The 23,788-nt window shown below is 54.2% G+C and overlaps 1 protein-coding gene across 1 annotated transcript; it reads left to right on the top strand.

Moving 5' to 3' along the window:
• Window positions 1-224: 224 nt before the first annotated feature.
• LOC144949901 (uncharacterized) lies at window positions 225-23,253 on the top strand. The gene is made up of 11 exons (XM_078879884.1): window positions 225-592; window positions 3,354-3,516; window positions 4,601-4,771; window positions 7,834-7,968; window positions 10,773-11,558; window positions 12,879-13,013; window positions 15,130-15,649; window positions 18,312-18,444; window positions 18,935-19,125; window positions 20,447-20,553; window positions 21,868-23,253. The coding sequence occupies exons 2-11, from the start codon at window positions 3,354-3,356 to the stop codon at window positions 22,656-22,658; spliced, it is 3,132 nt and encodes a 1,043-aa protein (XP_078736010.1). The 5' UTR covers window positions 225-592; the 3' UTR covers window positions 22,659-23,253.
• The last annotated feature ends 535 nt before the right edge of the window (window positions 23,254-23,788 follow it).

Below are 23,788 nucleotides of genomic sequence, written 5' to 3'. Positions count from 1 at the left end.
GGAAGCTACCTGGGGGATCTTTGTGTAGACGCTGCTACTAACAGCACTTGCCCCTACAGCATGCTGGAGGCTACCTGGGGGATCTTTGTATCTCCTTCATAGACGCTGCTGCTACTAACAGCACTTGCCCCTACAGCCTGCTGGAGGCTACCTGGGGGACCTTTGTCTGTGTCTCTGTGTGGGCGTTGCTTCCCATGGTCCACATGTCTGGTGACCCCCCCCCCTCCTCAAGGTGGTTTAACGGGTAACATTAAACTAAAATTGTAATTTTTGTTTTAAACACTGAAGGGTTTTTATTTATTCTTTTTATAAACGCCGCATAATTAATGTCCGAATTATTTGATTAATCTTATTGTGTTTTTTTTTACGAAACTGCTCACCGCGTTTATTTAATCTGCTAAATGAGTTAAAAGCGTTCACCCTTTAAACAAAACTAAATCAACTATGGGGGGGGCTTTTTTGCGTGCGTGTGTTTTTCCCTTCCCTTATTTTACGTACAATTATATTTTTAAATACAGAGTTTGAAGTTTATCCCGAATTGGTTAACAGTGAGCGCTGAGGCCTGTTGCCCACCTAGGCCGCAGGCTTCACGGTAAGTCTGAATGTTTATTTTCTTAAAGTCGTTCCCAATTGTTGACTTGTTAACCCTCGTCCAACGTGATTTGTGTTATGTGGTGAGTCTGTGGGTGTCTGTGTGAGTCTGTGGGTGTCTGTGTGAGTCTGTGGGTCTCTGTATGAGTCTGTGGGTCTCTGTGTGGTGAGTCTGTGGGTCTCTGTGTGGTGGGTCTGTGGGTCTCTGTGTGGTGAGTCTGTGGGTCTCTGTGTGGTGAGTCTGTGGGTCTCTGTGTGGTGGGTCTGTGGGTCTCTGTGTGGTGAGTTTATGGGTCTCTGTGTGATGAGTCTGTGGGTCTCTGTGTGGTGGTTCTGGGTATCTGTGTGGTGAGTCTGTGGGTCTCTGTGTGGTGAGTCTGTGGGTCTCTGTGTGAGTCTGTGGGTCTCTGTGTGGTGAGTCTGTGAGTCTCTGTGTGGTGAGTCTGTGGGTCTCTGTGTGGTGAGTCTGTGGGTGTTTGTGGGGTGAGTCTGTGGGTCTCTGTGTGGTGAGTCTGTGGGTCTCTGTGTGATGAGTCTGTGGGTCTCTGTGTGGTGAGTATGTGGGTCTCTGTGTGATGAGTCTGTGGGTCTCTGTGTGGTGAGTATGTGGGTCTCTGTGTGATGAGTCTGTGGGTCTCTGTGTGGTGAGTCTGTGGGTCTCTGTGTGATGAGTCTGTGGGTCTCTGTGTGGTGAGTCTGTGGGTCTCTGTGTGGTGAGTCTGTGGGTCTCTGTGTGATGAGTCTGTGGGTCTCTGTGTGGTGAGTATGTGGGTCTCTGCGTGAGTCTGGGTCTCTGCGTGAGTCTGCGGGTCTCTGCGTGAGTCTGTGGGTCTCTGCGTGAGTCTGCGGGTCTCTGCGTGAGTCTGTGGGTCTCTGCGCGAGTCTGTGGGTCTCTGCGTGAGTCTGGGTCTCTGCGCGAGTCTGTGGGTCTCTGTGTGGTGAGTCTGTGGGTCTCTGTGTGGTGAGTCTGCGGGTCTCTGCGTGAGTCTGGGTCTCTGCGCGAGTCTGTGGGTCTCTGCGTGAGTGTGTGGATCTCTGCGTGAGTCTGCGGGTCTCTGTGTGGTGAGTCTGTGGGTCTCTGCGTGAGTGTGTGGGTCTCTGCGTGAGTCTGGGTCTCTGCGTGAGTGTGTGGGTCTCTGCGTGAGTCTGTGGGTCTCTGCGTGAGTCTGCGGGTCTCTGTGTGAGTCTGTGGGTCTCTGTGTGAGTCTGTGGGTCTCTGCGTGAGTCTGCGGGTCTCTGTGTGGTGAGTCTGTGGGTCTCTGCGTGAGTGTGTGGGTCTCTGCGTGAGTCTGGGTCTCTGCGTGAGTGTGTGGGTCTCTGCGTGAGTCTGTGGGTCTCTGCGTGAGTCTGCGGGTCTCTGTGTGAGTCTGTGGGTCTCTGTGTGAGTCTGTGGGTCTCTGCGTGAGTCTGCGGGTCTCTGTGTGAGTCTGTGGGTCTCTGTGTGAGTGTGTGGGTCTCTGCGCGAGTCTATGGGTCTCTGCGTGAGTCTGTGGGTCTCTGCGTGAGTGTGTGGGTCTCTGCGCGAGTCTATGGGTCTCTGCGTGAGTGTGTGGGTCTCTGCGTGAGTCTGGGTCTCTGCGTGAGTCTGTGGGTCTCTGCGCGAGTCTATGGGTCTCTGCGTGAGTCTGTGGGTCTCTGCGCGAGTCTATGGGTCTCTGCGTGAGTGTGTGGGTCTCTGCGTGAGTCTGTGGGTCTCTGCGCGAGTCTATGGGTCTCTGCGTGAGTCTGTGGGTCTCTGCGTGAGTGTGTGGGTCTCTGCGTGAGTCTGCGGGTCTCTGCGTGAGTCTGGGTCTCTGCGTGAGTCTGCGGGTTTCTGCGTGAGTCTGTGGGTCTCTGCGTGAGTCTGTGGGTCTCTGCGTGAGTGTGTGGGTCTCTGCGTGAGTGTGTGGGTCTCTGCGTGAGTCTGTGGGTTTCTGCGTGAGTCTGCGGGTCTCTGTGTGAGTCTGTGGGTCTCTGCGTGAGTCTGTGGGTCTCTGCGTGAGTCTGCGGATCTCTGCGTGAGTCTGCGGGTCTCTGTGTGAGTCTGTGGGTCTCTGTGTGAGTCTGTGGGTCTCTGCGTGAGTCTGCGGGTCTCTGTGTGAGTCTGTGGGTCTCTGCGTGAGTCTGCGGGTCTCTGTGTGAGTCTGTGGGTCTCTGTGTGAGTCTGTGGATCTCTGCGTGAGTCTGCGGGTCTCTGCGTGAGTCTGTGGGTCTCTGCGTGAGTCTGCGGGTCTCTGCGTGAGTCTGTGGGTCTCTGTGTGAGTCTGCGGGTCTCTGTGTGGTGAGTCTGTGGGTCTCTGCGTGAGTCTGCGGGTCTCTGCGTGAGTCTGCGGGTCTCTGTGTGGTGAGTCTGTGGGTCTCTGTGTGAGTCTATGGGTCTCTGTGTGAGTCTGTGGGTCTCTGCGTGAGTCTGTGGGTCTCTGCGTGAGTCTATATGTGCGTGGCAGTGTGTCAGTTCATGTATTTACGTGTGCGAATGCCGTACACTGCAGTGGTGTAGAGAACGTTGGTGTGAAGTGTTTTGTGTGGTGGTTCTGTGGTTGTAGTGTGGTGTACAGTGCTGTGTGGTACGTTGTGATTATGGTGGTGTGTAGTGTGGTACATGGTGTGGTGTGCTTTATGGTGGTGTACAAAACATCGCCACTGGGGAGACAAAGGCGGCTACCCACCCCCTCACCTTCATAGGCGCTCGCTAACAGCACTTTCCCCAACAGTCTGTTAAGGCTATACGGGGGATCTTTGTCTTTGTAGATGTCTGAGCTTCCGTGTCGCCTGCCTTTCAGATGTCTTCACTCGTCAAGCCTCCTCCACCTCCTCCTCCGCTCATCAAACAAGAGGCTGATGATGATGAGGAGAGCCCAGAGCCTGGGATGAGTCCTAACCTGGCGGTGAAACGTGAAGACGCCGCCGCTGACGATGATGGTGACGGTGACGATAAAGCGGCCGGTGAGATCTCAGACTCAGAATAGGCTGCAGGTTTCCCATGGGTGGTTTTGAAGCAGAGGTCGCAAACAGGCTTTGATTCCTTACCCGTACCCGTACCCGGCCGCACCAGGGTCGCAAACGGGTACCCGTACCCGGCCGTACCCGTACCCTACCCGTACCCGGCCGGGTACGGGTAGGGTACGGGTATCGGGTACCTGATTGCGACCTCTGGGATGAAGCCACGTTGCAGGCGCGGGTGGGTTGATTCTAGGAACTTGAATTGTGAGAAGAGACAAGACGTTGGGAAATGAGTGACAAACGGTGACTGACCAGTGACTCACGGCCTACCCGTACCCGGCCGCACCAGGGTCGCAAACGGCTACCCGTACCCGGCCGGGTATCGGGTAGGGTACGGGTATCGGGTACCCGGTTGCGACCTCTGCTGCAGGATTCCCATGGGTGGCTTTGAAGCCCTTTTCGACAGATGGCCAGTGTGGGCAGGGCCGGTAAGTCGTAGGCGGTGGACTTGTCCGTGGTGTCGTGAATCTCCTGAAAGGGAGACGACGCATTGCCAGGGTTTGACGCCCAGGATCTGGGCCTCTCGTCTGAGGAACCACCTCAGACGAGAGGAGACACCCAGACCCAGTGATCGAACACAGACCCAGTGATCGAACCCAGCTTCTCAGTGTCTCTGGCTCAGTCATTATGAACCCCCTGAGATAGAGAGAGACACCCAGACCCAGGGCTTGAACCCAGACCCAGTGATCGAATCCAGCATTTCAGTTTCTCTGGCTCAGTGATTATGAACCCCCTGAGACAGAGAGAGAGATACCCAGACCCAGGGCTTGAACCCAGCGTCTCAGTGTCTCTGGCTCGGTCATCATGACATCATGAACCCCCTGAGACAGAGAGAGAGACACCCAGACCCAGGGCTTGAACCCAGACCCAGTGATCGAACCCAGGATCTCAGTGTCTCTGGCTCAGGCATCATGAACCCCCTGAGACAGAGAGAGACACCCAGACCCAGGGCTTGAACTCAGAATCTCAGTGTCTCTGGCCCAGCCACCGTCTCCCTGAGCCTCTCGATCTCCTCTCGTCTGTGCAGCAGCAGGAGCGGCGGTGCAGCAGCAGCAGCAGCGTGTGTGTGCGCGTGCAGCAGGAGCGGTCGTGAAGCAGGAGGAGGGTGAGGGCCGTCTGGGCCGCGAGATCGTGAGGACGCTGGTGAAGAGCGAGGTGGAGGAGGATGATGGTGGTGATGGTGATGATGGTGATGATGGTGAGTGAGAGAGGATGATGGTGATGGTGGTGAGTGAGAGAGTATGATGATGAGGATGATGGTGGTGAGTAAGTGAGGGGGAGGATGGTGATGGTGGTGAGTGAGGGGGAGGATGGTGATGGTGAGTGAGTGAGAGAGGATGATAATGATGGTGGTGAGTGAGAGAGGATGATGGTGATGATGGTGAGTGAGTGAGGATGATGGTGGTGATGGTGATGACGGTGAGTGAGAGAGGATGATGGTGATGGTGGTGAGTGAGAGAGGTTGATGGTGATGATGATGGTGATGATGGTGAGTGAGAGAGGAGGATGATGATGGTGGTGAGTGAAAGAGGATGATGATGGTGGTGAGTGAAAGAGGATGATGAGGATGATGGTGGTGAGTGAGTGAGGGGGAGGATGGTGATGATGGTGAGTGAGGGGGAGGATGGTGATGGTGGTGAGTGAAAGAGGATGATGATGGTGGCGAGTGAGAGAGGATGATGATGGTGGTGAGTGAAAGAGGATGATGAGGATGATGGTGAGTGAGTGAGGATGATGGTGGTGATGGTGATGACGGTGAGTGAGAGAGGATGATGGTGATGGTGGTGAGTGAGAGAGGTTGATGGTGATGATGATGGTGATGATGGTGAGTGAGAGAAGATGATGGTGATGGTGGTGAGTGAGTGAGGGGGAGAGTTCCTCACACGTCAGCAGAAGAGCGCTGAGCTAAGAGGAGCACGCGTTACTGAACGACCACGTCCCTTCGTGCTGCGTTTGCCACGAGCCAGTGGACCCCTGCGGCTGGTAGGGTGGGGTGCGTGGCGAGGTCAATTTACAAACGCGTGGCGTTATGTCGTGCGTGAGAGAGTCGTTGGTGAATAATCACGTCATGTGAATCTGCCAATATATAAGTAATATTAAAAATAACTTTTGTTTAAAACACGCTTTAATGAAATGTACCGTACGAGTAATGGCAGAACTCCACGACTCCAGGAAGTGGCCCCGAAGCTTGCCACAACGTAACGGGCCGTGGCCAATCACAGCCAACGTCAGCTGAGCGTGGACAATTAGACCCAAGCCGAAACATAACATATAAAAAAGGATGTTCAAAAATATTAATTTTAATGATAGAATATAGTATTGTCATCAGTATGACGTAAGCATACCAAGTTTGCAGTCGATACCACATTGGGAAGTGGGTTAAAATTGGGTTACAAGATTTGAGGATACAACAACGACAACAACAACGACAACAACAACAACGACAACAACAGACAGAGTGAGTTAATAAAAGCGTGTAGTAAATAGAATCGCTATAACTTTTACATCCGTGCGGTAACCTGGAACTTTCTAATTGCGATTTTTTTGGACAGATATTGCGATTTGATTTGCGATTACTATTTTTTTCAAGTCAAGCTTCAGTTCCAATATGCACTGAGTTTTATTTATGAGGTATAGCCTTGTGAGCCATGCGGCTCTTGACTCGGGTGCAACTGCAACAAAAACATGAACAAGAAACATCTTAAAGTGACTAAACGCAACAGAAAAATCCTGGGGAAAAAACAGCAAAGTCTTCCAGAAAAATCAATGCATTTCAACGCTGTGTGCAAAAATCCCAGTGGGATGCAAGTCAAACAATAACATCCATAAAACAATTTAGATTAAAGTTATCAGGCTAACTCTGTACTTCAACAAACAAACATGGCTAAACCAAAACGTTTTCAAAAAGTCATGTTTGCATTGACCACAATACCTGCAGTCGGAATGCACCAGAGGTGTGGACTCGAGTCATGTGACTTGGACTCGAGTCAGACTCGAGTCATGAATTTGATGACTTGCGACTCGACTTGGACTTGCATAACAATGACTTTGTCCCACCTATGAGATGTGGACTCGAGTCATGTGACTTGGACTCGAGTCAGACTCGAGTCATGAATTTGATGACTTGCGACTCGACTTGGACTTGCATAACAATGACTTTGTCCCACCTCTGGAATGCACTGTCCTTGAAATTGATTGGTCCACACCCGAGACAGCTTTCTTTAGAGCCTAGTCTCACATGGTGTTGGACCAGATGCGCCTTTTGGCGTCAGATAAAAGGGTAAAAAAACAATTATATTTTGCTACTGGAAAATGAGGTTCCAATGGTGTACAAGCGACCCTCTCTCACCTGAAGACGGTCTCTTGTGTTGCGATCGAAACGTCGTGATCTATTAATTCTTTACGTGGCTTTACCGAAAGAACCAAAGAGTATGGCCCATCATCGCCGCGTGGACATTTGTGGAGAGGAGCCAAATCCTCGAAACGCACAATTATAAATGCGGAGGGGCGAAAGAGAGACGTGCAAACTCGAAATACACAGCAGGCGTCAGGGTCGGGATCGAACCCACGACCTCCTGTACACCAGGCGAGGTAGTTCACATCTCCTAGCCACCGTGATGATGATGATGGTGGAACCCACGACCTCCTGTAGACCAGGCGAGGTAGTCAACATCTCCTAGCCACCATGATGATGATGGTGGTGGTGGTGGAACCCACGACCTCCTGTAGACCAGGCGGGGTAGTTCACATCTCCTAACCACCGTGATGATGATGGTGGTGGTGGTGGAACCCACGACCTCCTGTACACCAGGCGAGGTGGTCAACATCTCCTAGCCACCGTGGCGCCCCACCCGCCCACTCACCCATCGGTCATTCGCCTCCCTGTCGCTCTTCTACTGATTTTCTAAACATGGGCGTTGACACGGCCGAGCTGTAGCGCGCTCGCCGCTTGGTGCAGAGGGTTCGCGGTTCAAGGCCAGCGGCCACCCTGGTCAATTCTGCAGTGTGAACTAACCCCTGAATGACGCTTGCCCGTCTGCTCCACACAAGAGTGGATTCTTAAAGACGTCATTCCTAACCAAGAGTAGATCGTTTGTGTGCCAGCGTCACTTGGCGTGTGGATATAGCCACACAGCCACATTGTCCCCTACTGTGAGAATACTGTGGACTATATTCCTCTACGACCTTCCTTCGCGATAGACTTGTGCTGTACGATCGGCGATAATACCGTAATGTACTCAGTTATTTGATTTGATTCAGTTCCAGATCTGAAGATCGTTAAAGTGGAAGGAGACGGTGAGAGGCCGGAGGAGATGGAGGATTCCCATGGATGTCTGCGCACTGCAGACCAGAACTTCATCGAGGTGGAGTTGTCGGGGGAGGACGTTGGTGAAGGTGAGAGTTCCACCTCTGATCGCGTCGCACAGAAATAATGAAGCAGCATCTTCTTGTCTCGTCGCCGGTCACGTCCCAGTCACGCAGGCAGCTGCTACAGCGGTGGCCTGATGGTCAGCGGCAGCGGCAGCAGCAACGGCAGCTGACCGGACCTGTGATCCAGAGGTCTACGGTTCGATTCCGTCTCCCAGCACGGAAGTTTGTGAAACGATGGGGCAGGCTCCTCGAATGCCACGCCCCATCCACCGCCACCGCCTCGGGCAATAAATGGGAGCAACCCGGCACCTTCCGAGATGTACCGGCTTTAGCGTTGAGGAGCAGACCACAATACCGGTCTAGAGCTCCCCCGCAGCGGAAGGCCCCTTCCGCCGGCAGTGACGCGAGCAACGCAATTGCAGGGCGGCGCCTTTGCCCGTTACACTAAGATCGGGCGAAGTAGGGCAGGCAGACGGCTGCATGGTGCGTGGCCGCTTTCACCCTCCAGCTCCGGCCCTTCGGGTGCCTCCGGGCTGCACGTCCCAACTCACGGAGGAGACGACCAACCTGCTGCTCTCCCCGCTTGGGTCTCCTCCGGCCGGCAGCGACTCCCGATGCTCCACCAACACCCGACGGGGGGGGGGGGTGTCCGTTGTTGTTGACCCCCCTCGGTGTTGAGTCCGGACTCGTCTGGCCACTGGTGCTTATCGGAAGGCGGCTGCGGACTTGCCAGGAGGAGAATGTGGGCGAGTACCTTGGCAGGTCTTCTTGGTTCTTTCGGTAAAGTCATCACGTAGAAGGGAAATAATAAAATAATAAAAATAAAACATAATAAAATACAATTCTCACGACGTTTCGGCCACAATGCAAGCACCCGTCCTCAGGTGAAGAACAGGTCTGTCGAAAAGACAGGCACCGAGAGCAGCGGGCAGCGTCGCCCCCGCGGTATTTTTGTGCGGTCAGCTCAGTCCGCCCCTTCCAGATTAGGACAATCGGTCCCCGTCTCCAATCGGGGGGGTGGGGCGGGGGACACACACCCCGATCTCTAAACTGCATCAATCACCGAGTGGTGGAGCCCTCTAAGCAAATCCTCCCCGAAGTTCGGCCGTGATGCCGCAAACCCCAGCCGCCTTTCGCCCCCCCCCCCCCCTTCAGCCTCCCCACCGTTGGTCCAGCGACGGAGGGGCATCGGATATGGGGGGGGGGGGGGGGGGGATCGGCGGCCTTGTGCCCGGCATCAGGCACATCCAGCTTCACGGCTGGAGAGGAGGGAGCGAGGAGCTGCTCAGAGTACCTGGCCCACACAGCCCCAGCACTCCCGAGACTCTGATGCAAGAGATCCATCGATCACCTCCGGTGAGGCCACTAGAGGTTTGGGTTTTGGAGCGGAGAAATTTTTGAGGGCCCGTTACACACAGCCCATCAGGTCCACGACCAAATGCTCCCCATCCCTTCTCAGCAAGGCCTGACGTACCGGCTGGCCGCGCAGGACGAATTTGCAACACTGCTCAAAAGGTCTCGGGTGTCTCTGATGAGGTGAGACCCCCTCCTCGACTCCAACACGTCCACTGGCCGCCTCCAAGATCCCCACGCTTGAATGCTTCCGATTCGAGACCTCGACTGCATACCCCTTCGCAATCCCCTCATCTCGGGAGTTCCTAGAGGTCTAGCGCTCCCACGCTGGACCTCGGGATCCTCCTTTGGGACTTTAGGCGGTACCTGGGGTCTGCTATCAGCAAGCCTATGATCAGTATTGAGGATAACCCCGCACTCCTGGCGACCCGGCAGTTCTGCAGGCGCTTCCAGCGGGTGCCGTACGAGAACGTGATCGATTTCCTTCTCTGCACCGGCGGCATCGGAGATCCAAAGTCCCAGCGACGAGGAGTCAAGTCCGTTGAAACCATGGTAACAGCAATTCTCAGCTGCCCGGACGTTACAAAGCCCAAAAAGCAAGGCTCCATTGCTATTCTTGGTCCCTGGCTCGTGTGGACTGATACCCGTCACCGCATTGAAGTCTCCGAGGACAACCCGGGGCATCTCGAGGTGGGGCACATGTCCAGCGACCATCCCGTGGGTTTTGCACGAACCGCCTGCCAGGGTCCCTCCGTGACCCCCCTTCGTCCATGTCCTCAAGATCACGCGCCTCGGTGGGGGCGTGGACAGCGACAAGGAAGAGGCACCCGAAACAGCGCCCCAACCTCGTCGTCACCGTACGTCTCACAAACCGCGGTGGCCCCCACCACCAAGGGAACTTGTGCACGCCCGACCCGCAGCGGGCACCCCCTGGTGGTGTTCACCCTGAAGGCAGCAGGACCAGTAGTGGATGTGACCACCACGACTAACCTCGCCCTCACCGGGGCGACCTTTTTGACCTTTAGTCTTCACATTTCCCTTAATAGCAGGGGTGATTTTTCATCATCTACCAGAGTTGAGACATTCCCGGAGCCGAACCTTACGAGTCGCTGAAGGGGGAACGACCGCTCAGCTGCCCTCCATTGGTGCCCTGCCGCACCTTTGAACAGCGGGACCAGGATAGCGGCGAGAACTCACCAATCCCCTGGCCACTGGTCCGACAGGTCTTCATCGGCGCATCACTGGGGGTCTTTTCACATGGCTCGGCCGCAAGCTGTACCGCAGATGGTGGTGTTTGTGTTTAAGTTACAATGTAAACACGCGAGAGGCGGGCCACGAGAAAGCGACCATCTCCCACCCTAAGCACTCACATTCACGGAAAGACACCTGCAGGATGCAATACGGGCAGATGCTGCAGCATAGTTACGAATTCTATATTGAATACACATACACGTGTGTGTGCGTGCGTGCGGCAGATGAGGGTAGGGAGATGGAGCCGTTGTGCGAGGCGTGCCGGAGGGACCTTGGCAGGTGGTTCGTGTCGGGTCAAGCAAAACCCACGGGACGGTCCCCACGATGCTGCCTGCGGTGCGGGAAGACGCTTACAGGCGTCGTGTCGTGTGACAAGAACAACAACAAAGTTCCACGGATGAGGACACTGGCACCGAAGGAGCCGTGCGTCGTTCGATCCGAATCCGCGAAGGCTTCCAGGCCCGCACGCAGGCCGGTGGTGCGCGGGGAACGGCAGAGGCGGCACATGTGCGGCGAGTGCGGCAAGGGCTTCCCGTACCGCTGCCTGCTGAGGACGCACTCGGGGATCCACACGGGAGAGTGGCCGTACGCGTGCGGCGAGTGCGGCAAGGGCTTCCCGCAGCGCTCCCACCTGGAGACGCACGCGCGCATCCACACCGGCGAGAGGCCGCACGCCTGCGCCGAGTGCGGCAAGGGCTTCAGGCAGCGCTCGGACCTGAATATTCACCTGGTGACGCACACGGGCGAGCGGCCGCATGCCTGCGGCGTCTGTGGCAAGGCCTTCTCGCTTCGCTACAACCTGGAGAGGCACGCGCGGATCCACACGGGCGAGAGGCCGCACGTGTGCACGCAGTGCGGCAAGGGCTTCTCGCAGAGCGACACCCTCAAGAGACACGCGCGGATCCACACGGGTGAAAGGCCGCACGTCTGCACGCAGTGCGGCAAGGGCTTTTCGCAGAGCGACACCCTCAAGAGGCACGCGAGGACACACGCCGGCGAGCAGAAGCCTTGAGGTCGAAAGGATTTGCGAGCATTGATATGGGGGCGGGGGGGAAGGGTGGAGATGTGACGGCCGAGATCCTGGATTTGAATCCAGGTCTAGGTCACTTTGTGTGCCAACTGAGTTCTCGCATGTAGTGAGCTATTGGTCTCGGCTCAGCCACCAGTTGACAGTATACATCATGATCGCGTTAAGTTTGATTTTGCATTGAATTTGGCCGAATCGCAGCTCCGAGAATAAATATTTTATATATTTGCACTTATACGGTGTCGCTTACATTTCTCAGCAACTCAACACACCCCCCCCCCCCCTCCACATCGCACCTCAATCTCCAACATTCCCAGGGCACCCCCAGTGGTAGCTACCCCTAGGCGGCACAAGGTGTACAACACAGCAACGGCCTGCGAGCGGGCATACTCGCTCTCGATTGACCTCACGGGGCTCCTTAAAGTCCACTGTGAAGCAGACGGCACGTGGTATTCGTTTGCATTCGTTTTAACCACAGCGTTAACCAAGGCGGCTGGGCCTACTACGTGTGTGTGTGTTGCGAGTGGGGAGTGGTGGCGCGGCCGTTGCGCCAGTAACCCGGCGGAGACCCGAGTTCAATTGCTGCTCGCGGCAGCCAGCGACATCGGCGAATATCTGAACCGGTCCTGGGCCCGCCGCCTGGTTGGCTCGCCCTTAAATGATTACCCGGTCCAGTGTGTGTTACACATCAGCATCAGGGAACAAAGGCTGCAGGCCGTCGTTTCATTGGGGTAGTTTGACCATACTTCACGCTCGTCGGCTGGGTTGTTAAAAGGGGGGGGGAAGGGGGGGTGGGATAACCAGGACTTGTTCAGACATCAATCGCCACAGATGTCGGCCGTTGGCCAGAAAATCAAACCTTGGTCAATTGGGCTCATAGCACCTCCGATTAGCATGGTTGGCTACGTACGTAGCGCAGTGGGCTAACTGCACGACCGCTCCCAATATAACACCCGGATGCAGTTTGCATGAACCACAATGCTGTAGATAAACCCAGAGACTCGTAGACTCATCCAGAGCCATAGAGACCCAGAGACTTAATTCAGAGTGAATTCTTAGGGACGTTATTTTTAAAAAGAGGAGGCCATTGTATACCAGCGTCACTATCCCATTTTACAAAATATGATAACGTACAACCCAATGTTTACTTTGGCTAAAGCAACATAGCAGAATTGTCCCCTGCTCTGAGACTATTGCAGATGATATTCCTCTGTGAAACACAACAGCAACTTCCTTCACGAAAGCCTTGCGCTATACGATCGGCTATAATACCAAAGGTGCTCAGTTATTTGATTTGATTCAGTTCCAGATCTGAAGATCGTTAAAGTGGAAGGAGCCAGTCAGAAGCCAGAGGAGATGGAGGATTCCCATGGATGTCTGCGCACTGCAGACCAGAACTTCATCGAGGTGGAGTTGTCAGGGGAGGACATTGGTGAAGGTGAGAGTTCCACCTCTGATCGCGTCGCACAGAAATAATGAAGCAGCATCTTCTTGTCCCGTCGCCGGTCACGTCCTAGTCGGGCGGGAAGCTGCTACAGCGGTGGGCTGATGGTCAGCTGCAGCTCACTGGAACAGTGATTTCATCTCCCAGCACAGCACTTGTGAAATGATGGGACAGGAGAATAAATGGGGGTTACCCACAGCTTCCGAGATATACTGGCTCGGCATGGAGGAGTAGACCTCAATACCAGTCTAGAGCTCCCTGAAGTGGAGGATGGCACTTCACACGATGCTCCAGCCACAGTCATGCCCTCCCTTCTATTTGCTTGCAAAACGTGGACCCCTCTCATGGAACATCTGCACCGGTTTGAAACTTTCAGGCTGGCCTGGCAATGCTGCATTGGCTGGGTCATGTAGCCCGCATGCCCAGCCACCGCAAGTCCAAGCAGCTTCCGTTTGACCGGATAGAGGGGGATTAAAGGGCACGGCACAAGCTGGAGAAGAGATGACTGATGCGGTACAGGAGGATGTGGAGCCGAGTGGACTTTCCGAAGACTGGTACCAGTGGTGTTAAGATCGGCCTCTAAGGAGGAGGCTTGTGAAAGATGCTACTGGGCAGTTGGAGGCAGTCGCCCTCCAACAATGGAGGGCAGATGAGCAACGCTCACAACAATGAGCGGAGTGCCATTTTGTTAACATGCGACAAGTTGGCACAGTGGAGGCACAGGATGTGCATCTGCCAGTCTTCTCAGTCAACCCATGGCACCTGGGTCTATCCCGTGACCTTTTAACGAGCCTTCAACACTTCACGCGGCGTCTAAGTGCCTGGCACAAGCGACGCGGTGATGTCACCGCCACTTAGTGGAGAATGGTGGCTGTTGTTATGGGCCGAGACATATCCCTGCTGCAAACCGGCATTCACAGAGAAGACGTCAAAGGTGCCCCAACCTCATTTAACAGCACCCTGGGACTCTTGGGTAGAGGGCAGACATGGGACCGAAAATGCCGTCTGGTATTTTGCGCGGTCGCAGGACTACCCACGGTGCCTCCCGGTGGTGCACCTAGTTGACAAAGGCCTTCTTTAGGTCAATGAAGACCGCAAGGAGCACCTGCCTGTACTCCCTGCCACGCTCCACCAAAACCCAAAGAGCCAGGATCCAGTCCTCTTTGATATGAATCCAACCTCTTTTGGTCTCTGGTGCTTATCGGAAGGTGACTCTTGCCAGGAGAATATGGGCGAGTACCTTGGCAGGTCTTCTTGGTTCTTTCGGTAAAGTCACGAAGAAGGGAAATAATAAAATAAAAAAATAAAACATAATAAAATACAATTCTCATGACGTCTCGGCCACAACACAAGCAGCCGTCCTCAGGTGAAGAACAGGTCTGTCGGAAAGACGGGTACCGAGAGCAGCGGGCAGCGTCGCCCCCGCGGTATTTTTGTGCGGTCAGCTCAGTCCGCCCCTTCCAGATTGGGACAATCGGTCCCTGTCTCCAGTCGGGGGGGGTGGGGGGGGGGACAGACCCCGATCTCCAAACTGCATCAATCATCGAGTGGTGGAGCCCTCTAAGCAAATCCTCCCCGCCGGCCAGCAGAAGTTCGGCCGTGATGCCGCAAACCCCAGCCGCCTTTCGCCTCCTTTCCCCCCCCTGCCGGCCTTTCGCCCGGCATCAGGCACATCCAGCTTCACAGCTGGAGGGAGCGAGGAGCTGCTCAGAGTACCTGGCCCACACAGCCCCAGCACTCCCGAGAATCTGATACAAGAGATCCATCGGTCACCTTCGGTGAGGACACTAGAGGTTTGGCTTTGGAGCGGAGGCGTTTGAGGGCCCAATAGGCCGTCCAGGAGTCACCCGTACACAGCTAACTCTCAAACTGACCCATCAGGTCCACGATCAAACGCTACTTAGCCACACCACGGATGGTGCTGTTAGTCTGTGTTTTACAGAGAATGTAAACACACGAGAGGTGGGCCAAGAGAAAGCAACCATCTCGCACCCTAAGCACTCAGATTCACAGAAAGACACCTGCAGGATGCAGTGCAGGCAGACGCTGCAGCATTGTTACGGATTCCATCTTGAATACACATACGCGTGTGTGTGCGTGCGTGCGGCAGACGAGGGTAGGGAGATGGAGCCGTTGTGCGAGGCGTGCCGGAGGGACCTTGGCAGGTGGTTCGTGTCGGGTCAAGCAAAACCCACGGGACGGTCCCCACGATGCTGCCTGCGGTGCGGGAAGACGCTTACAGGCGTCGCGTCACGCAACAACAACAACAACGTTCCACTGATGAGGACATTGACACCAAAGGAGCCGTGCGTCGTTCGATCGGAAACAGCGAAGGCTTCCATGCCCGCACGCAGGCCGGTGGTGCACAATGAACGGCAGAGGCGGCACGTGTGCGGCGAGTGCAGCAAGGGCTTCAGGCAGCGCTACAACCTGGAGAGGCACGTGCGGATCCACACGGGAGAGAGGCCGTACGTCTGCACGCAGTGCGGCAAGGGGTTCTCGCAGTACTACAACTTGGAGAGGCATGTGCTGATCCACACGGGCGAGAAGCCACACGTCTGCACACAGTGCGGCAAGGGCTTCTCGCAGATCGACACCCTCAAGAGGCACGCGAGGATGCACGCCGGCGAGCAGAAGCCTTAAGGTTGAAGGGGTTTGTGCTTGGTCAGAAAGTGGGGAGGGATTTGCCGATCGGATGAGCATACGGCAGGGAGGCCTTGTGACTCAGAGGTCAGACAGCCCGGATCCTGGGTTCGAAGCCAGGTCTCAGTTGCTTGTTTGGTAAACCGAGTTCTCGAGTGTGGTGAGCTAATGGTCTCATCTCGGTGACCGGTAACTTGCACAGACAAATAGAGACGCACCAGAGACCTATAGGCCGAAACAGACTGAGCTGTGGTTATAACCGAGTGTCGAAAGTGCATTGAGTCGATCATTTCAGCCGGGTCACCGATGACTCCAGAAAAAAACAAATTTCTGAGCGTTTTCAATTTGGTTCTGCGCTGACTTTGGCCGAATCGCAGCGCTGGGAATTAAACAAAAATCGAATCTTTGCACTTACACAACATGGCTTACAATTCAAAGCACCTCGCATCGCACCTCAGTCTCAAACATTCCCAGGGCACCCCCAGTGGCAGCACACATGGTGTACAACACAGCAATGGTCTGCAAGTGTGGAAACTTGCTTTTTAATGACACCCAGCAGAATGCAATTTTGATTTTCAGACTAATGCGAAGAAAATCTGAAAACATCGTTGCCGCCCTGGGTGTTTGGCACGATCCACGTTGGGGGTATAACAAAAACGCTGGTCACCCCACCCTTGACCGAGGGGCTCATGCCCAAGAACAATCTGTTATGTGTCTTCGGATGCTTTTGGATCATCTCATGTATAGCGTTTACATCCGCCACACTGCTCAAGTGTGCCTGGGGTCAAGGGCCAGCAACCCTTGAACCCGACTGTCAATTACTACAAGAAACAAAGCCAAGCCTCAGAGGACGGACCAAAGCGGAAACGACATGCCCACCGACTACGAGACAAGGAACTGCAAATCGTTGAGATCAACATCCGTGGCCTGAGATCCAATATCGGAGAACTCGTCAACTTTTGCAATGAGAATGAGAACCTAGAATTGTCATCGTGGTGGAAACATTGCTGGATCCAACTGTTCAAGACGGGGGGGGACTGCATTGTGATACCCGGTTACACCACATGATGCCGAAGAGATAGAGCTGCCTCATCTGGAGGGGGCATTGCAGTGGACTGCCTAGAAGGAATTGCCATCCGTCATGACTCCCAAAGATATCCAACAGACATGGAACTTAAGTGGCTCACAGTCACCTTACGTTCCCGGAAGCTACTCATGCGAGCTGTGTACAGACCACCCAATGCTTAACAATCACATGTTTGACCACTTGGACACTGACACGCTGTCAAAATGACAGTTCAATGGACGTTCCATCATGCTGGTGGGAGACTTCAATGTCCATCGTGAAGACTGGCAAGATATCCGAACAGCTTGCAAGCTCCTTTGGCCTCCAGCAGATTGTTAAATTTCCAACAAGAGGTGAGCAAATCCTGGACCATGTCATGGCTGACCTTCCTGCCATATCCACATCGCTTGCCAACATTGGTACCTCAGACCAAAGCACAGTCCTTGTAAAGCTTTATGTCCCTGCGTACACAGACAAGCACTACAAGAGGAGAGTGTGGCAATACAACAAAGCCAATTACTGGGGAACGAGAGGCTTCAGCGGAGAAAGACTCTGAGAAGACGTGTGGCCAGGTCACTAACATCATCTGTGCTGCTATGGAGCTGCTATACATCCCCGGCAAAAATGTCACCAAAAAGCCCGGAGATGAGGCATGGTTTGACGAGAAATGCTGGAGAGCCACGAGGAAGAAGAGACGCCTCTTCCACCAGCTCAAGAAAAATAACGTTGCCGTCAACAAGCTGAAATTTGCCCAAGCAAGACACTCCTACAGCCAGGCTGAGAAGCAGGCTAGATGGGACTACAACATAAAACTCAAGAAGGATCGTATTGCTAAAACCTTAACCCAGGGGTGGGGAACGTCCAGCCCGTGGGCCGTATAAGGCTCACGAAATCAATTGGCAGTTCCAGCCATCACATTAGGGGTGATTTAATTAAATGTTTGACCAAATATAACAGGCTAATCTTTAAGTTGATAATTTTGTATGGCATGCGAATTATGATATAAATGTCCAAATGGCCCTAGGCAGAAAAAAGGTTCCCCACCCCTGCCTTAACCAGTGAGAAATGGTGGAGGCTCGTCAACTCCCTCTCTGGAAGAGCTGAAAATTCTGACATCCATATCATTGTGCACAACGATGTTGCCCATATCACGGCACAGGATAAAGCGGAAATGTTCCGTGAGACTAGTGCAAAAGATTCGGCCCCATACATCGAACCAAGCACCACCTGCTCAATTGAGAACATCACCTTCAGGTCAAAAGACATCAACAGACTCCTAAAGCAACTCAAGCCTGACAAAGCCACCGGCCTAGATCTAATCACCACCAGAGTTGTCAAGCAATGCAGCGCTGAACTTCGAAGCCCTCTGTGTCGCCTCTTCCACTGCTGCTTCTCGAGTGGAGTATTCCCAAACCGATGGAAGCAGGCCTCAGTAACCCCGATGCACAAGAAGGACTCCAAAGCCGACCCATCAAAGTATCATCCCCCATATCCCTGCTCGGCATCACTAGCAAGATTATGGAGACAGCAGTGAACAAACAATTTAAAAGTTACATGCTCAATAACATCCTGATCTCCTGCAGGAAGTTTGGATTCAGACCAGGTCACATCACAGCGGACCTTCTGAACATCCTCTCTCAGAGGTGGAACACCTCGCTGGACAAGGGGGAAGAAGTCCGTGTCGTAGCTCTGGACATCAAAGGAGCCTTTGACAAAGTGTGGCACAACGGTCTTTGTGCCAAACTCTGCTCCAAGGAGATATCTGGACAGCTTCTGACATGACTGCAGAGCCACCTCTCCAACAGATCCATCAGAGTTGTATTGTCTGGCCAGGCCTCAGAACATTCTCCCATCCACGCCTCTTTACCACGAGGATCAATTCTCGGTCCACTTCTCTTCCCCCACCTTCATTGACGACCTGGTCGATGTCTGCGAGAACCAGCTGTACCTCTTCGCTGACGACTCAACCCTCCACGCTCGAATAAGATCACCTGCTGAAAGCAATGCATTGGCAGCAGGTCTGAACAGAGATCTTCGTCAAATGAACACCTGAGTAGACAAATGTAAGATCACCTTTGAGCCATCAAAGTGCCAGACCATGGCACTATCTTGGAAAAGAATTCCATCCAAGCTGGATCTGCATTTTAATGACTGATAGGTAGCATCAGCCGACAAGCTCGGAGATCCTCGGTGTTACCATTGACAGCAAGCCGACATGGGTCAAAAACACGTCACTAACATCTCCATCAGAGCAGGACAGAAACTGCGTCCACTGAAAAAGATGGCCTACAGACTTGACACAGAGGGCCGAGCCACGGTCTACAAAGCTCCAGTCCGCAGTGTCATGGAGTACGCCTCTTTGTGCCGCGTGGACGCCCCGCCGACTCAACTCGAAGCGTCTCGACAGCATCCAGAAGCAGGTGGTGAAATGAATTGGCGTCGATGAAGCCACCGCCAGCGCACAACTCGCCACCCGCAGCCTGCATCACCGTCGACAAGTTGCCGCTGTCACAGCCCCCTGTACACAACGCGCTCCAACCACTGCCCCGCAGACCTTCAGGCCAAGCATCCACCCCTGTGTGAGAGATGCCGCGCCACCCCATTATGCACAACCTTGCTAAGCCACGCCCTTGCCCCTCCCCCAGTTGCCAGAACATGCTCCCTGGACAGACGCGCCCTCTGTTGTCTGGATATGGAACTGCCTCCCTGAACACATTGTCGCAAACATTACCGATTCTGGTCTTCATGCCTTCAAATGCCCGAGTACATGGACAGCTCAAAGACTCGGCCTTGTAGGACTGAGTCTTTGAGCTGCAGTGAACCGATTTGTTATACCGATTAGATGTACTATTGTCTGATAAGGTTATTGTTCACAATTGCACCAAAATAAAGTGTATGTATGCTGAACTTCTTTCGCACCGTACATCTCCAACCGTGCTAATCGGAGGTGCAGTGGAAGGACAACAAACTAAACACAAAAATCAGTTCTAAAGAAATTAGTTTTTTATCTGGATCATTTGGAAGTGCATAGCTACAGTGGATTCCTAATATCGGAAGGAAGAGCGTTCCAGACGGGCGCAGAAGTGCATCTGAAAGCGCTGCACGATGGGGCGATTGTGTTCGACGGTTAGCCGAAACACGCTGCTGCGAGAATGACCGAAGTTCGCGTGATGGTTTATGGCCCTTGACAAGATTGGCGGGGTATTGTGGTTCATTTGTGGCAAGCACTCTGTGTGTCAATGAGTGCGACCTCATGATGTATTCGTTCGGCAACCGCTGCCGCGAACCGTCCTCAACAGGGGCAGACAAATGATATTCGTGATGCTCATCTATTGGCACTGAAGAAGGGCCATTGCCCAAAACGTTGCCAATTATTCGTTTCTTTTTAAGGCTGCACGCACAGACACACGTGGTATTGTTATTGAGGAATGTGTCAAGGTGTATTTATATGTGTGTGTGTGTGTAATGTGTTCGTCTTGTATGTTTATTCGCATCTGCCAGTCATCTCGGAAAGTCAACCCGTGGCACCTGGGCCTCTAAACTCCTGCCAGCAGCGACAGCCTTTGACACTTCACGCGAATGCCCCAAAGTGGACCTAGCCTGGCACATCGGTGAACCCGTGGCACCCGTTGGCAGCGAGAGTGTTCCACACTTCGCCCCGGCCTGACGCAAGAGCCGCCACTTGAGTGGCGATCGGCGGCTGCCGCCGTGGTTACAGCCGCGCTTCGAACCCGGCGACCCGAGTTCGATTCCCGTTCACGGCCACCACCACCGGTGACGATTACCTGAACTGGTACCTGGGGCCTCGCCTGGGTGGACTTGGTGGTGAGTAGTGAACATCGCCTCATCGCCGTTCATGTCCTAGTCAGGCGGGAAGTTGCTACAGCGGTGGGCTGATGGTCAGCTGCAGCTCACTGGACCAGTGATCCACATTTTGTCAATTCGACTTCATCCCCCAGCACAACACTTGTGAAATGATGGGACAGGAGAATAAATGGGGGTTACCCACAGCTTCCGAGATGTACCGGCTCGGCATGGAGGAGTAGACCTCAATACCAGTCTAGAGCTCCCTGAAGTGGAGGATGGCACTTCACACGATGCTCCAGCCACAGTCATGCCCTCCCTTCTATTTGCTTGCAAAACGTGGACCCCTTTCATGGAACATCTGCACCGGTTTGAAACTTTCAGGCTGGCCTGGCAAGGCTGCATTGGCTGGGTCATGTAGCCCACATGCCCAGCCACCGCAAGTCCAAGCAGCTTCCGTTTGACTGGATAGAGGGGGCTAAAAGGGCACGGCACAAGCTGGAGAAGAGATGGACTGATGCGGTACAGGAGGATGTGGAGCCGAGTGGACTTTCTGAAGACTGGTACCAGTGGTGTTAAGATCGGCCTCTAAGGAGGAGGCTTGTGAAAGATGCTACTGGGCAGTTGGAGGCAACAATGGAGGGCAGATGAGCAACGCTCACAACAATGAGCGGAGTGCCAGGTAGATAACATGCAACAAGTTGGCACAGTGGAGCACAGGTGGTCCATCTGCCAGTCTTCTCAGTAAACCCATGGCACCTGGGTCTATCCCGTGACCTTTTAACGAGCCTTCGACACTTCACGCGGCGTCTACTTGCCTGGCACAAGCGACGCGGTGATGTCACCGCCACTTAGTGGAGAATGGATGCCGGGTGCATCAGGCACATCCAGCTGCACAGCTGGAGAGGAGGGAGCGAGGAGCTGCTCAGAGTACCTGGCCCACAGAGCCCCAGCACTCCCGAGAATCTGATACAAGAGATCCATCGGCCACCTTCGGTGAGGACACTAGAGGTTTGGCTTTGGAGCGGAGGTGTTTGAGGGCCCAATAGGCCGTCCAGGAGTCACCCGTACACAGGTAACTCTCGAACTGACCCATCAGGTCCACGATCAAACGCTACTTAGCCACACCACGGATGGTGGTGTTAGTCTGTGTTTTACAGAGAATGTAAACACACGAGAGGTGACCAAGAGAAAGCAACCATCTCGCACCCTAAGCACTCACATTAACAGAAAGACACCTGCAGGATGCAGTGGGGGCAGACGCTGCAGCATTGTTATGGATTCCATCTTGAATACACATACGCGTGTGTGTGCGTGCGTGCGTGCGTCCGGCAGACGAGGGTAGGGAGATGGAGCCGTTGTGCGAGGCGTGCCGGAGGGACCATGGCAGGTGGTTCGTGTCGGGTCAAGCAAAACCCACGGGACTGTCCCCACGATGCTGCCTGCGGTGCGGGAAGACGCTTACAGGCGTCGCGTCACGCAACAACAACAACAACAACAACGTTCCACGGATGAGGACACTGGCACCGAAGGAGCCGTGCGTCGTTCGATCGGAATCTGCGAAGGCTTCAATGCCCGCACGCAGGCGGGTGGTTCGCGGCGAACGGCAGAGGCGGCACGTGTGCGGCGAGTGCGGCAAGGGCTTCCCGTACCGCTGCCTGCTGAGGACGCACTCGGGGATCCACACGGGAGAGTGGCCGTACGCGTGCGGCGAGTGCGGCAAGGGCTTCCCGCAGCGCTCCCACCTGGAGACGCACGCGCGCATCCACACCGGCGAGAGGCCGCACGCCTGCACCGAGTGCGGCAAGGGCTTCAGGCAGCGCTCGGACCTGAAGATCCACCTGGTGACGCACACGGGCGAGCGGCCGCACGTCTGCGGAGTCTGCGGCAAGGCCTTCTCTCAGCGCTCCAACCTCAGGATCCACGCGGCCACGCACACGGACGAGAGGCCGCACGTGTGCGCCGAGTGCGGCAAGGGGTTCTCGCAGCGCTACAACCTGGAGAGGCACGTGCTGATCCACACGGGCGAGAGGCCGCACGTCTGCACGCAGTGCGGCAAGGACTTCTCGCAGATCGACACCCTCAAGAGGCACGCGAGGACGCACGCCGGCGAGCATAAGCCATGAGGTCGAAGGGATTTGTGCTTGGTCAGAAAGTGGGGAGGGATTTGCCGATCGGATGAGCATACGGCAGGGAGGCTTCGTGACTCAGAGGTGAGATGGCCCGGATCCTGGGTTCGAATTTCCGGTCGCTGTTGCTTGTTGGGTAAACCAAGTTCTCGAGTGTGGTGAGCTAATGGTCTCATCTCGGTCACCAGTGACTTGCACAGACAAATAGACACACCCAAAGGTCCATAGACCTCACACAGAGATGCACCAGAGACTTATAGGCCGAAACAGACTGAGCTGTGGTTTAACCGAGTGTCGAAAGTACATTGAGTCGATCATCTCAGCCCGGTCACCGATGACTCTAGAAAAAAACAAATCCCTGAGCGTATTCAATTTGGTTCTGCGCTGACTTTGGCCGAATCGCGGCTCCGGGAATAAAAACAAAAATCGAATCTTTGCACTTACACGACATGGCTTACAATTCTAAGCACCTCGCATCGCACCTCAGTCTCAAACATTCCCTGTGCACCCCCAGTGGCAGGAAACACGGTGTACAACAGCAACGGTCTGCAGGTGTCTTTTGTACAGGTAACAAGCTAAGATTAGGAGCACTCCCTTTAAGAGTGTGCTCCTAATCTCAGCTCGTTACCTGTATAAAAGACACCTGGGAGCAAGAAATATTTCTGATTGAGAGGGGGTCAAATACTTTTTTCCCTCATTGAAATGCAAATCAATTTATAACATTTTTGACATGTGTTTTTCTGGATTTTTTTGCTGGTATTATGTCTCTCACTGTTCAAATAAACCTACCATTAAAATTATAGACTGATCATTTCTTCGTCAGTGGGCAAACGTACAAAATCAGCAGAGGATCAAATACGTTTTCCCTCACTGTAGAAGTGTGTGTGTAATGTGTTCGTCTTGTATGTTTATTCGCATCTGCCAGTCATCTCGGAAAGTCAACCCGTGGCACCTGGGCCTCTAAACTCCTGCCAGCAGCGACAGCCTTTGTCACTCCACGCGAATGCCCAAAAGTGGACCTAGCCTGGCACATCGGTGAACCCGTGGCACCCGTCGGCAGCGAGAGCGTTCCACGCTTCGCCCCGGCCTGACGCAAGCGCCACCGCTTGAGTGGCGGACGGCGGCTG

This window comes from Lampetra fluviatilis, chromosome 55 (assembly GCF_964198595.1).
Source record: "Lampetra fluviatilis chromosome 55, kcLamFluv1.1, whole genome shotgun sequence".
In the NCBI taxonomy this organism is placed as follows: Eukaryota; Metazoa; Chordata; class Hyperoartia; order Petromyzontiformes; family Petromyzontidae; genus Lampetra; species Lampetra fluviatilis.
This window is presented reverse-complemented; position numbering and strand designations above follow the sequence as displayed.

What these genes read in the sequence shown, in the direction of transcription:
- LOC144949901 (XM_078879884.1), top strand. Translation starts at nt 3,354, where the DNA reads ATGTCTTCACTCGTCAAGCCTCCTCCACCTCCTCCTCCGCTCATCAAA. An exon ending in CGGTGACGATAAAGCGGCCG is followed by an intron (nt 3,517 to 4,600) that starts GTGAGATCTCAG and finishes TCGTCTGTGCAG; the next exon opens with CAGCAGGAGCGGCGGTGCAG. An exon ending in GCGAGGATGCACGCCGGCGA is followed by an intron (nt 15,650 to 18,311) that starts GCAGAAGCCTTA and finishes GATCTCCTGCAG; the next exon opens with GAAGTTTGGATTCAGACCAG.